At 42.0% G+C, this 12,880-nt stretch overlaps 1 protein-coding gene across 2 annotated transcripts in view; it reads right to left on the bottom strand.

Moving 5' to 3' along the window:
• Nucleotides 1–2,465: 2,465 nt before the first annotated feature.
• EYA3 (EYA transcriptional coactivator and phosphatase 3) overlaps nt 2,466–12,880 on the bottom strand; it is an 85,740-nt gene continuing 75,325 nt past the window's right edge. For both annotated transcript variants that reach the window (XM_010996888.3, XM_010996890.3), the window contains 2 exons: nt 8,058–8,158; nt 2,466–6,152 (listed from right to left, as the gene is read on the bottom strand). In XM_010996888.3, the coding sequence (XP_010995190.1) occupies nt 6,072–6,152; nt 8,058–8,158 (182 nt within the window). In that variant the 3' untranslated portion in view covers nt 2,466–6,071. The remainder of the gene's footprint in view (nt 6,153–8,057; nt 8,159–12,880) is intronic.

Here is a 12,880-nt window from a genome sequence, read left to right as displayed (position 1 = left end):
CCTCAGAACCCAGGTCTGGGCTGATTCTAGTGTGTGCTTTTAACCAGCTGTGCCTCTGAACCTGGCGGGAGTGGCCACGAACACCTTTGGTATCAGGAAGTGATTACGAGCGCAGGTGAAGAAAGGTCTTTTTGCTGGGAGCTCACTGGGAGAGTGGAAGTGATGAGACGTTGACGTGGACAGTGGTGTCAGGAGGCGGAAGCTTTTGCGGCTCTGGGAGTTCTGTGGTTTGGAGAAACAAGGAACAGGAAAAGGACGCTGGAGACAGAAGGGAAGGTTTGTCACCACTGGGATGGGACCCAGGATAGTCTCATTTCTGTCATTCATTCATTCATTCTAGTGGAGATGAAATAGACAGGATAAGAAAGAGAGTATCACATAGTGTTCAGTGCCGAAAGAAAGCTAAGGTGGGGAAGGGGACAGGGAGAGCGTGTGTGTTGTGGGTGGGAGTTACAATTTTATATAGATTGGCTGGGAAGGCCTCCCTGAGAAACTGATAAGCCCTAAAGGAGGTGAGGGTGAGAGCCACACAGATGCACTTTATCCCAGACAACAAGCCAGCAGGGACTGGATGAAGGAGGGCTTGCCGCAGTTATATTGGCTTGGAGCCAAGATACAGAGATGGGGCTTGGGATCAGGGAGAGGCTCTGGGCAGGTGATGCTGGTGCCTTGCACATACGTAGACTGGTAGAGGCAGAAAGGATGTCCACAATCATTCAGTCCGCTGATTTCCAGACTTTTGAATTTCATGAGCCAGTAAAATGGCCAACGTGGTTGCCAATTTAAGAAAAGGGCAGAAAGAACTACCATTTATCATCTTGTGATATCAAGGGTATATAACCACCTCAGAAAAAGGATTAATTCTTTTATTTTTTTGAGGGGGTAATTAGGGTTTTATTTATTTTTATTTTTAACACCGTCATTGTGGTATGGTTCCTGTACATTTATTTACTTATTTTAATGGAGGTACTGGGGATTAAACCTAGGACCTTATGCGTGCTAGGCATGTACTCAACCGCTAAGCTGTACTCTCGCCTCTAGGATCATTCTTTTAAGTGAATACATTTAAACACACACATTTGCACCACACATAAGTGAAGTCATTATTTTTCTCAACTCATGGGGAATATCAATGTTGAGACCTCAGAGGGCAGGCTTGGCCTTTATAAATCTCTAGCTTAGTGTCCATCCTAGCCTCAAACATAGGTTTCTAAGGGTTTCACTAAAACAAATATTTGCTACATTTACTTTTCCACATTTATTCCCATCATATGTGGAGAAGACCAGGCTTGGGAGGTGCCAGGTATGCCCAAACAACAGACGCAGCGTTTTAGGCTATTTCCCCTGAGAAAATCCAAAAAGACGTGTTTTTCATTTTTTGGCTAAGCTCTCATCTGTACTCTCTTGATGAAATTGTGAAATGAGGGTAATAGGTGTGTAATTTTAAAAGCTGTGGAATTTAGTGGTCACTTCATTTGTAAGTAAAGTTTACAGAATCAAGAATTTGAAACAGATGAGTGACATTACTTGCAATTAGAAATTTCTTTTGGAGATTTCCATCAAGATTTTTTTAAATGTTAAGAAACTTGTTTTTGAAGTTTAAAAAATTCCCTTGATTTGCTCATTTTAACCTGCCACTGAAAGATTCTTGAGAAATGCGTAGATTTTGTTCTTATTGTAGGGGAGATGGAGGTGTTTACTCTTTGAGCTTGAAAGTCAATCAACTCTAATACTTGTAATTCTGGCCAAGTAAGGATATAGCAAGTTTGCTTCAACTACAGCGTGGCTGGAAATGTGCACCTTCTGAAGAAAAGATTTAATGCCCCAGAATACAAGGCAACCCCCTCTTTTCTTGGGGGAATTAATTTTGGGGAAAAATACATCGTATAGTCTGACGTGTATGATACTTAGAAACTAGAATCAAATTCTAATCTCCTTCATTGGAATAAAAGAGAAAAGGATTTTTGACTGTTTTCCAGACCAATGAACAGTCAAGACTCAAATCAAAAGAAATGAAAAGAGAAAGTTGATGTGACATGAAATCAGGCCAAATCAAACAAGGTTTGATATCAGTTTATCAGTTTTATTGGTTTGGCATTTTAAGCTCAGCACAGCAAGGTATTGATTTGTCTTTAATAATTAAATTTCAGCACATTTGACAGCAAATGAAATCTCTTAGTATTCCAGTCCTAAATTTTGAAAAGCAATATATTTTAGAAACAATTAAGAAATAAACTTTCCCTTGCAAATTATTTAAAAATATTTTTTATTTTCTCATGTACATTTATTTACACCCAATGGTTAGGTTTTTTTAAAAAAATTTTTGGTGAAATTAATGACTCAGTTATTCAAGGGTGCCATCTTTCTAATGAGCTCTTCAGATTTTTATGAAGCCCTACTTAGGAGCCTACTCAGCTGGGCAACTGGGCTGACCCTACTCAGAAAAGACACAGGAACAAACCATATAGAAAATAAAAACTTTATTTTTTCAAGTTTATAAGATAGTTCCCATTACATACAACATTATGGTCAAGGACTCTACAGCCACAAATGCCCGCAGTCACATAAATATATCCAATCAATGCCTTTTCCTGCTAAATGAGGCATCTGAAGTCCAGAGGGTCATGTTTTGAGTAGAAGTCGTCCTTAATGGGATGGCTCCCATCAGTGCATTGGGAACTAGCCAAGTCGCCTTGCTGCTAGAGCCGTCTGACTCAGGAGAGGAAGGGACCAGGGGGCCTGCTGATCGGAGGTGGGGCAGAACTACATTTTCTCTGATGATTTAAGATCTTTTAGAATCTCAGAATTCAGATTTGGCTCCTACAGTGTGAGTAATCTAGGGAGTTTCAACTTTTGGATGAGAAAGAAAAACTAATTTAGTGGTAAGAAATGAAAGCCTGCTTAAGAGGGGTCCTAACTGCCCCTTCTGCAGGAGTGAGAAGTCCCCAAGCTCACCACCCCTTAGCTTAGACCATCGCTCTCCCAGGAAGAGGGAGAATGTGGCTCTGCACCTCTCCTCCTCCCTGCCATGGTTCAGTGGCACTGACACCCATTCAAGGTAGAAGCTCCATGTGCTGCAGCTGGAGTTTGCTAATCAGATTCTACCTGTAGCTTTAATGCGAACAAGTTTGTGTAAACTGCGAACAAGCTGTGGCACAAATCTCCCAGGACACTAGCTTTGCCCACCCCCCCAACTTGCAGAGCAGAAGACAGGAACACCCCAAACCAAATAAAAGCCTAAACAGGCATCTAAATCTGGAGCAGGCATCCATTCTCCTGGACACCACCAGCTGCCCCAGGGGGCACCGGACAGGGTGATGCTAAGGCACAGTCAGTTTTACATTCGAAAGTAAAGCCACCTCTTAAACCCAGGACACACCTGATAACTCCAGATCCCCTACTAGAGACGGCCCAGCCCTCATCACAAAGTGTGCAGACCCATCTTATAGAACCCGCAGTGTCCAGCTGGGCAAAGGACTTATCATGTGGTTTATTTCATGGGGACTCTTTCCTGGTAAAGAGGACTTCCCCTGTGACAGAAGGACTCACAGTATCCTTTGGACCTCAGCCTCCAAGAGCTCTTGGTGCTACCCACTTATTTTCCTTTCCAGATCTTTGTGCTCGGGAGGAGGAAAACACAGGGTCAAAAGAACAGCATTGTGTTCCTTGGACAATTCATTTTGGCAAAGAGGAGCCAGGAAGCTCCCATTTTCTGTCTGCCTTCTAAACAACCAGAAAACAGCAAAGACGGCAACTGCTCAGAGAGCTTCCTCGCCTCTTAGCCAATTTCAAGTTCCTTTTGCAAAGACCTAAGCTGTACAGTCAGAGCAGGAGGGAAAAGGCCATTGAAAAAGGAGTCCAAGTCATAGTCTAGGAATAAAAAGCTTCTCCCAAAGGGCAGGGAGAGGAAAACGTGTGTGGACCTGCGTGCATGTTGGGGTACCACTCTGCAGTCTCATAAGCCTGAAGCACAGTACCAACAGTGCAGGAAACCAACAGCCATACTGCCCAGAAGACCTGCCCCAGAGCTGTCTAAGATCAATTACCAAGCAGAGCAGAGCAGCATCTGGGCAACTATGCTGAACTCAGACGAAGGGAAGTTCTGCCCGAGACCACACATCTCTTGTCCAAAGGAAACAGGCCAAAGAGGCAGCTGACTTGAGCTCCTCTCCAAAAACCTCTTCCCCAAAAGGGAGTCATGAAGCACTTTCCCAACCAGTTCTGAAGGAATGTGTGCACCAGCCTTTTTCTGCTGCTATCTGTGTGATCTGGCATTGGAAGGAGTCTGGCCCCTTTGTGCTGCAACATCTCTGGAAACGGACATGCAGAATCTCTGAGTACAAGCAATTATAGCTGGGGTTGGTCAAGGATGCCTCTTACTAAGGACCCAGACTGCATCTCTCTGAGGTGTTTGTATGATCACCTTTCTCTATGCAGCCTGGGAGATGCTGAGCTTCTTTAGCTCTAGGGAAGTTTATTCTGCCTGAGCAGATGCCCCAGTTGGTCTTGGAGGGATGGGGCATCCACCAGCACAGCTGGGCTGGAAGGCTGGGACTAGTGCCTGGGCACCCCCCAGTCGTCCTAGAGGTCGGGTTGAGAGATGTTCCTGCATTTGGCCCAAGATAAGGTTTTCAGGCACGGAGTAGGGGGTCTAACCTCATTTAAATCAGAAGTCTTTCTGGCCTTCTGGTTTCCCATTTTAGAACAGGATTTGAGAAGCCGGGAGGGTATTCCGTATTCCATGGGAAAACTGCTCTTCAGTTTCTGGCCATGATCTGGGTAAATATATGCCCAGAACACCTTTCACAGGGCTTAAAGGATTCAAAGGAAGTCAAATCCTTTGGTAGTTTTGGCCAAAATGTGATTATGAGCCTGTTCTCAGTGAATTGACCACTTGGGTCCAAAGCCCAGGGACTGGCCACAGCTTCAGGGAGGTGGATGTGAGTACAGAGGACAGGGAAGGGGTAAGGGCCCTTCACTGATGACTAAGAAGGGGGAGGAGGCAGTAAGGGTGGGCATCTGTTGGGGAAAGGGCCTTCTCTGCAGGAGGAAAAGGTAAAATCTTCCTGTTTCAAGAGGCAGAGAAGCAGAAATTCCTAAGAAGCCTTAGTTTCTTCTCTCCGGTTTGAGACAAGCCCCCTGGGACATAATCTTTGCATAAGAGTCAAGCTGAAGGCTTACAATTTACTGTCTAAGAGAAGGAGTTCCTAGGGTTGTGCCACTTGGCGAAAGGGGAAGAGGGATTGGGAAGGTGCCTAAGGCTTCCAGAATGGGAACTACCAACACCTAAAGTTACTCAGTGTCCCATGCCCCACAGTCCAGCAAACTAGGAGACGGAAGAGCGGGAAGGAACCCACCTAGAGAACAGAGCACTGGAGCAGCCGAGAGGTGCCCCTGTCACAGAGAGGTATCTCAGATATCTCAGTTATGATTTTCCAAGGAAACTTTATACACCCCTTTCTTGATAGAAAAAGAAAGGGGCGGGGGGAACCTGCTTCAGAGACCAGATCCTTACCTATAAAAATAACATATACATTCACTGGGAATATGTTCTACAGCTAAGGAGATTATAAAGACTGCAAGAGATGTTATTACAAAACTCTGCTGCATTTATCCTATCACCACAAGTTAACAGCAGTTCTCAATCTGGTCATGGACGCAGAGAGCAACTCTGCCCCGAGAAATTCCTTTTCTTTTTCTTCATTTTTTTCAAAACAAAACAAACCAAAAAAAAAAACAACAAAAAAAAACCCCAAAAAAACAAAACAAAAACAAACACACACACACACACACACACACACACACACAAAACAACAACAGAAGAATTAAAAGCACGGTAGCTGTGGTGAGTCTATTGTTCTCTCAATCCAACTGTCTGCCACTTTTGGGTGAGGAACACAGGGCTGCAGCTCACTCTGAGCAAAGACAAGCTTCATCTCTTGCAGCTGTTGGTTGTGATTGTGTTCTCGCCAGCATTCCATGGAGAAAGACAGAGTTCCCAGCTGGTTCCGGTCTCTAGCTCCCTTCAGACGCAAAAAGGAGCTCATGGGGTAGGCTCTTCATTCCAGTTCTTAGAGAAAATCAAGCTCCAAAGCCTGGTGGAGGGACACCAGGTCTCCGTGGTTTGTGATCCTCCAGAATGGCATGTTGTGCTGGAAGAAAGGGGAGCTGGTTAGTCCACCTTCTTTTGGGAGCTGATACTTACCCAAACCCCATCCTCCACAGAACTCGCACCCAAGTACCTAGGAACCCTCTCTACTCCTGCCCACCTCACAGGACTGTCGTAAAGATTGAGTGAGTCATATGTATAAGGACTTTCTATCCTATAGGATACTTACAAATGTGGGAGATTTTCATGAGGGTTCAGTGTTAACTCTGATTTTATGATATACTTGTTCTAGCTACTCTATAGGATCCTTAGGATCAAATAAAATGACCCACGTAAGCAATTAGTACTATTGTAACATTTTCCTACAAATGATCAGCTTCCTATAAGGCTTTGAGCTACAAGGCCCAAATCTTGTCCATGACCAAGATGCAGAACATACAGATCTAGGAAATAATCATCCCATTATATTATGTAATCAGAATCATGTCCAGAATACGTGTGCCATTCTGGAAGCCACGTTTCAAAGAAGGGCTTTCAAAAACACGGGTGTTGGAAACCATGTTCTCTGAAGCTGATGGAGATGAGCTTTACTGACGGTCTTGTTTACACTGGTTGCAAGTTACCTCGAATACTGAGGTCCTACAACACATGTGCTACATAGCTCAGTGTTTTTTTCAAGCCTGCTGCTTGCACAAAATATTTAAAAGGCTTTTAATACACAGAAGAGGAAGCAGACTTGTTACATTGTGCTCAGAAGTGCCAGACTAGGACCAGGATGCAAAAATTAGAGAACTTTTAGTTCAGTGGAAGGAGGAACATCCAAATAGCTTGGTGGACCCCACGGTGGAACAGGATCCCTGGGAAGCAGTCTCCTCAACCTTGGAGGTATAGTCAAGCAAGGACTAGAAAGCCTTCTGTCAAAGAGGCTGCAGAAAAGATCCCTCACAGGGAGGAGACTGACCTGGATAGAGCGCTAAGGCATTTCCAATGGGTCTCTTCTACAGCAGATGATTACAAGCATCAGCTTAGAGACACCAACTCTGCTACTGACTTGAGTTGTTCTTTTATCTCCCCTGCTCCTTTCTTCTTCAGACCAAGAAGCACTGATGCCTACATCCACAAGTGTCTTCCCCAGAGGGCAACAGCGCTTTAGAATCAAAGCTTTAGGGATAACACATGAAATAAATAAAGGTCCTTGAATTGCTACATAAAGTGAATGAATGAAACATAATGCGATGATAAGGCCACATGATTACCAATCGCATAATTCATTCACAGCTGCTGAAGGTTTGTGTGTTAACTGCATGGAGAAAATCAGGCCAGATGGCCCTAGCAGGCAACCCACTGCCTCCAAGTGTAAGAAACAGAGTTGCAGGAAGAAAAGTGGGATAGAGAGGGAACAAACTTCTGTAAATTCATCTGGTAGATGAAGACTTCTCAAAGAAAGTAAGATTGTCCAAAGTCACAAAGCTAATAAATGCATGAGATGTGAAATGCCTGATTTTAGATTCCATAGCCAAGACATTTCATCTACTGTTTTCTGTATTAAGAAGGGAGGACCTAGAGTTGGGACCTGAATAGTGAAGAGGTTAACAACAATCTTTCCAGGGCTCAGGAGCAGGAAGGACTTTCTCTTGAGAAGGCACTGCCCTCTAAGACAAAGACAGAAGATGCGGCCTACATCAGGTTTATTGATAAGGATCCTTGTAGCAGGACTCAAAGATTTTAGAGTGGTAGTGAGGAGGGAGGGAGGGAAGGATCTAACAACTTATAAGGAAACTCCAAATGGGGAAAAAATAACTTTTTTTCTTCAAAGAAAAATGGAAGAGGATGAGGAGGAAGAGAAAACACTGTAAATGCACAACAGATAGCTAAGATTTCTGAGTTTTACCATTTTTCTAATTGCTCCCTGCATTCCCACATAGACAGTTTTCTCTACCATGGTTACCTGTTTGGCTGCAATTTCTTCGTCTCGTCCATCTCCAATCACTACATATGTGACTTTCTTTCCAAACCTCGACACAATTCTCTCGAAGCAGCTCTCCTTACCTGATGAGAAAAAGAGATTTCCTATTAGGCCATTCCTCCCTAACTTTTTTTCAATACCAAAGAAAAGGGCTGCTGCTAGGTTCACCTGCCTGTGCTGAGACAAAATCCCTGGCAGCCCATATGGTTTGCTTGGTGGGGAGCAGGGGTGGCAGTGAGAGACCTCTGCCCAAAGAACGTGAAATCGTGCCACACACAACAGCAACAGGCTTTCTAGGCACTGTGCTCTCTAGGTTCTGGTTTTAACTTTCACACTGAGGTGAAGTCCCTAAGATTAAGATCTTAGCGTGGGGAGTTTCTATAAATGCCGTGCACACGACCTCCCTCCTGTACTTTACAGCATACCAAGCAGTTTCCAAAGTATTCCTTCACTTAATTCTCAAAATCATCTGGTGAGATGGATCCCACCCGCTATTTTAACAGATGAAAATGGACCCAAAGGATGAATGACTTGCCCCAGATCACATACAGGCTAGTAGCTAGATTCTGAGTGCCTGGCTCCAAGTCTAGGCTCTGGTCATTGTGCCATGATGAAAGGAGGATTTCTGAGGGGAAACTGTGACAGTAAGAAAAAGTGGAAGCATAGGTTCCTGATTACTGTTTAGCAACAAGCAACAGACAAACAGCCATTTCCTTCCAATTCCACATTTCCCAGAAACAGTCCCAGGCGCAGGCCTATGTCAGGGGGTAGGCACCCCAGATCACCAATGGATGTGGCAGCAACATTTGTCCACCTGGAATCTCCTCACTATTATACTTTGTAAGTGCAACTGAGATACTGTATCACTGAAATTGACCTTGGGAAATAGGTGATTTTAATCCACTGCAGGTCGTTCTTAGAACCATGGCCACATGTCAAAATTCAAATCCTACCTGGAACCAACACCTAAAACATGAACAGATGATACTGCTGTGGCAAAGACACTGGATTTGCATAAATAAATAAAAAGGAAATTTTTTCTCCTGCTCTTCCTTCATCGTCTCCTACATTTTATTTACTGTTTCTGCCACCTTCTTCAGTTAAGCAAGGCTCTAACTCTGCTCGCTTTTTTTATCCTGCTACATTAACCTCATCCTTTCTTCTTGCCAGATCCAGTGACTTAGCACCAGGGTTCCGTGTGAATAAAAAGGTCTTCTTCCTCAAGGCATTCGACTGCCATCTGCTGGAAAACTATTGTAATAAATATACAAATACACAGACCTAAGATGATTACATCATAATTGACAAGAACCTATACACCCACACTTAGAAGTCCTGATTGGCACGTCTGAGCAATTCCAAGTCTACGACATCCCCAGCCCAGGTGGCACCTTAGCCATGGGGACTAGTCACCTGGACCAAATGCCAGTCCACTTGGGGCTTCAGTCTCCCACTCTTAATACAAGCCCTGACTCAGGTGCACTCATGTCCCTTTCAGTGCTTCTATTTTACAACAGCACTGTCATGCCTTACATTCCTATCGGACATTCAGGCGATGTTTGATGAGTAAATACTGATCTCACAAATGATTCAGGGGATGACTCTAGTGCATGTCTTCAGCCCCAATTTAAACATTAAATAATTCAACTAATACTGAATTCTTAATACGTTTTTATTATGTGTCAAAGAGTTCTTTGTCTAATTCCATTCCAACCATTATTACATCCTTACAACCTAAGTCAACTTCTGCTGGACTCACAGTCTAATTTATGATCTATAAAAAAACTTTTAAGTCAGTAGGATTTTAGAATTTTCCCCTAAGACCCAACAAAGGGGATATCTCATATTTAAAGGACAGGGACATAGAGATGTTTTCATTGTCCTGGCACGTAATGATCAAGGATGAAATACAATTAGGAATGTTTTCTCTAAAAGGATTAAGAGCGGGGAGGGTATAGCTCAATGCTAGAGTGCTTAGCATGCACAAGGTCCTGGGTTCAATTCCCAGTACCTTCATTAAAAAATAAACAAACAAACTTAATTACCTCCCCCCTCCAAATAAATAAGTTAAAAAAATAAAAGGATTAAGAGACTGAGAGAGTTATTAACAGTTCAGAGTAAAGAAGTAGCTACATGAAAAACTAATTCCAATACACTTTATACTCTCAAAACAGTCCTGGAGATGAGCTTTTCTGTTCAGGAGGATGAGACCAATGACCAGTTAGCTCACCAAATGTCAAACAACTGAAGCTGTGAGACCAACCACACCTTTGGAGAATATCAGGTTCCTGGGTTTCCTGTATCAAAAACACTTCTGACATTTTCAGAAATGATTTTGAGAATTCTCTTCAATGTCCAAGATCACAGAGTGGCCATTAAGAGAACTAGAATTCTGAAATCATTTCAGAGGAACCAAACAAACACTTCCTCTCCTCGCTCTCATTTCATAGCTCTGTGACAAAAAGCCTCAAGCCTCTCACTGTGGTTACCATGGTGCCAGGTACCACTGCAGCTTTGCTAATTAGCTCTGGACGAAATGAGAAGATCACCCAGTAAGCACACTTGCTGTCAGAAGGAATAAAGTCATTTCCACTAGTGTGATGCACCTTTGGGTGCCAGGACTGAGTATAATAAGCACTACAGAAACCTCCCTTTCAGGGATGGAAGGCTTACTGACTGCACTGGGTTCTTATGAAATGTATCATAAAGCAGTGGCAGCAACAGCAAAATCTGAAGGGGGGGTTTCAGGTACACCCCTCCCCCCTTCAAATCCCTTGTAAATGAAATAATTCAACGACAGAAAAAAGGAGAATAAAAATAAATGCCTGTATACCTACCACCAACCCAGCTTTGTCTTAACACTTTAGATAAAAAAAATACAAGAACAAGCTAGCATAGATCTATTTGAAGCTTCCCATGTACCTACTTGATGCTCTTCTTCCCCCTCCTTTCTCTCCAGGAGCATATATATCCATAAACAATGTACAGCATTGTGGTGAACTTTTTTTTACCTTTATATAAATTTTGCATACTGTACATATCTACCCACAATGTGTTTTTTGTGTTCATTGTTGTTTTTAATATTAATCCTTAGGGATGTAAGCAGTTTTAGTTTATTCACTTTTAATTGCTATGTAGTATTCCATCATTTGGAATATATCAATTTATTTATTTTCTGTCCACGAACAGGTTCATGTTTCCAATTATTTTCTATTATGAACAAGACTGCATCAAAAAAAATTTGTTTTCCTTGCATACGTTTCCTTGTGCAAATGAGAATTACTCAAAGGAAGGAGTTGGCAAAGTTTTTCTGTAAAGAGACAATAAATATTTCAGGCTTTGGAGGTCATATGATCTGTTACAACTATTCAACTCTGCTACTATGGTGTGAAAGTAGCTATGGAAATGATTGGGTTTGGTTCTGTTTCAATAAAACTTTACAAAAACAGGCAGTGGGCAGAATTTGGTATGTGGGTTATAGTCTGCAGACCCCTGCACTAAACTATACATATCTAAAAGTAGAACTGCTTGATCATAGGGTTACATACATTTCAAACTTTATTAGACACTGACAAACTGTTCTCCAAAAAGAGTTACATCCATTTTCAATTCCACCAGCATAAGAGTCCTCATTTCCTTGACAAAGCTTGGCACTGTCAGACTTAAATTTTGTCAATCTGATAAAAGCAAAATGCATCATATTTTAATTTGCATTTCCTTAATTTGCAGATTCTTAATTAGTGAAGTTAAAACACTTTTCAAATATGTTTACTGACAACTTGGGTTTCCTTTTCTGCAAATTGGCTGTTCCAAGGTTTGTGCCTTTTTTTCTGTTATGCTGTTTGCTGCTTATTTATTTGCAGGAGTTTGTTATAAATTTGGTATACTAATTAACAAGCAAATGTATTGCGAATATCTTCTCTCAGTCTGTGGCTTGTCTTGTCACTTTAAATCATCTTTCATTGTATATAAAATTAAATCTTCATGCAATCAAAATGATCATTTTTTAAAATACTACTTACGAGGTCTCTTAAATGAGACCCCTTCCTACCTTAAGGTCATACCAATACTTTTGTATATTTTCTTCTAAAAATTAGTGTTTAAAAATAAGTAAACTAAAAAAAATTAGTTTTGCTTTTCATGTTAAATTTTTTATCCACCTGGAATTTATTTTTGCAAATAGCATACAGAAGGAATACAATTCTGCTTTTTTTCCCATATGGATAACCCAATTATCCTAGCACCACTGATTGAAGGTAAGTTCCATGAAGACAGAGGATTTTGTCACTGCTATAGTCCTAGTGCCTTGGCAATGCCTGACACTTTAATGTAGTAGATTAAAAAATGAATTATCACCACTCATCTCCAAACTAGGACCCTTTCCTTTCCTGTAAAAGGGAGTAAGAACTGTAGGCATAAAGGGTATGGGGCGGGGGGGGGGGGGGGGTCGGGGCGGGTAAAGAGATAGCTGTCATATTCCTCTTTCCCTGGACCATGTACAGCACATAAACATTAGAGTGAGACATTCTGCTGCCTTCTCAGAGGAACATGTTGGTTTTTTATAAACCTGGTGCCAATTAATTAATTTATTGAGTACCTACTATTTCATATACTTGGTACTGAAAACATTTGTAGAGAAAAAAGTATCTTCACATACACAGTCTCATTTGATTTTCAAAACCTCTCTACTAGTTTCTTATTTTACATGAGAAAACTGAGGGTCAGGAGATAACAGTAATTTCCCTAAGGTCAGAGCTAGTAAGTGAGATGTGTAAGGACTTGAATCCCAGTCCTCAGGTTTTTCT

The sequence above is a fragment of the Camelus dromedarius genome, chromosome 14 (assembly GCF_036321535.1).
Source record: "Camelus dromedarius isolate mCamDro1 chromosome 14, mCamDro1.pat, whole genome shotgun sequence".
NCBI lineage: Eukaryota > Metazoa > Chordata > Mammalia > Artiodactyla > Camelidae > Camelus > Camelus dromedarius.
Note: the sequence above shows the minus strand (reverse complement) of the source record. Positions and strands in the feature narration are given on the sequence as shown.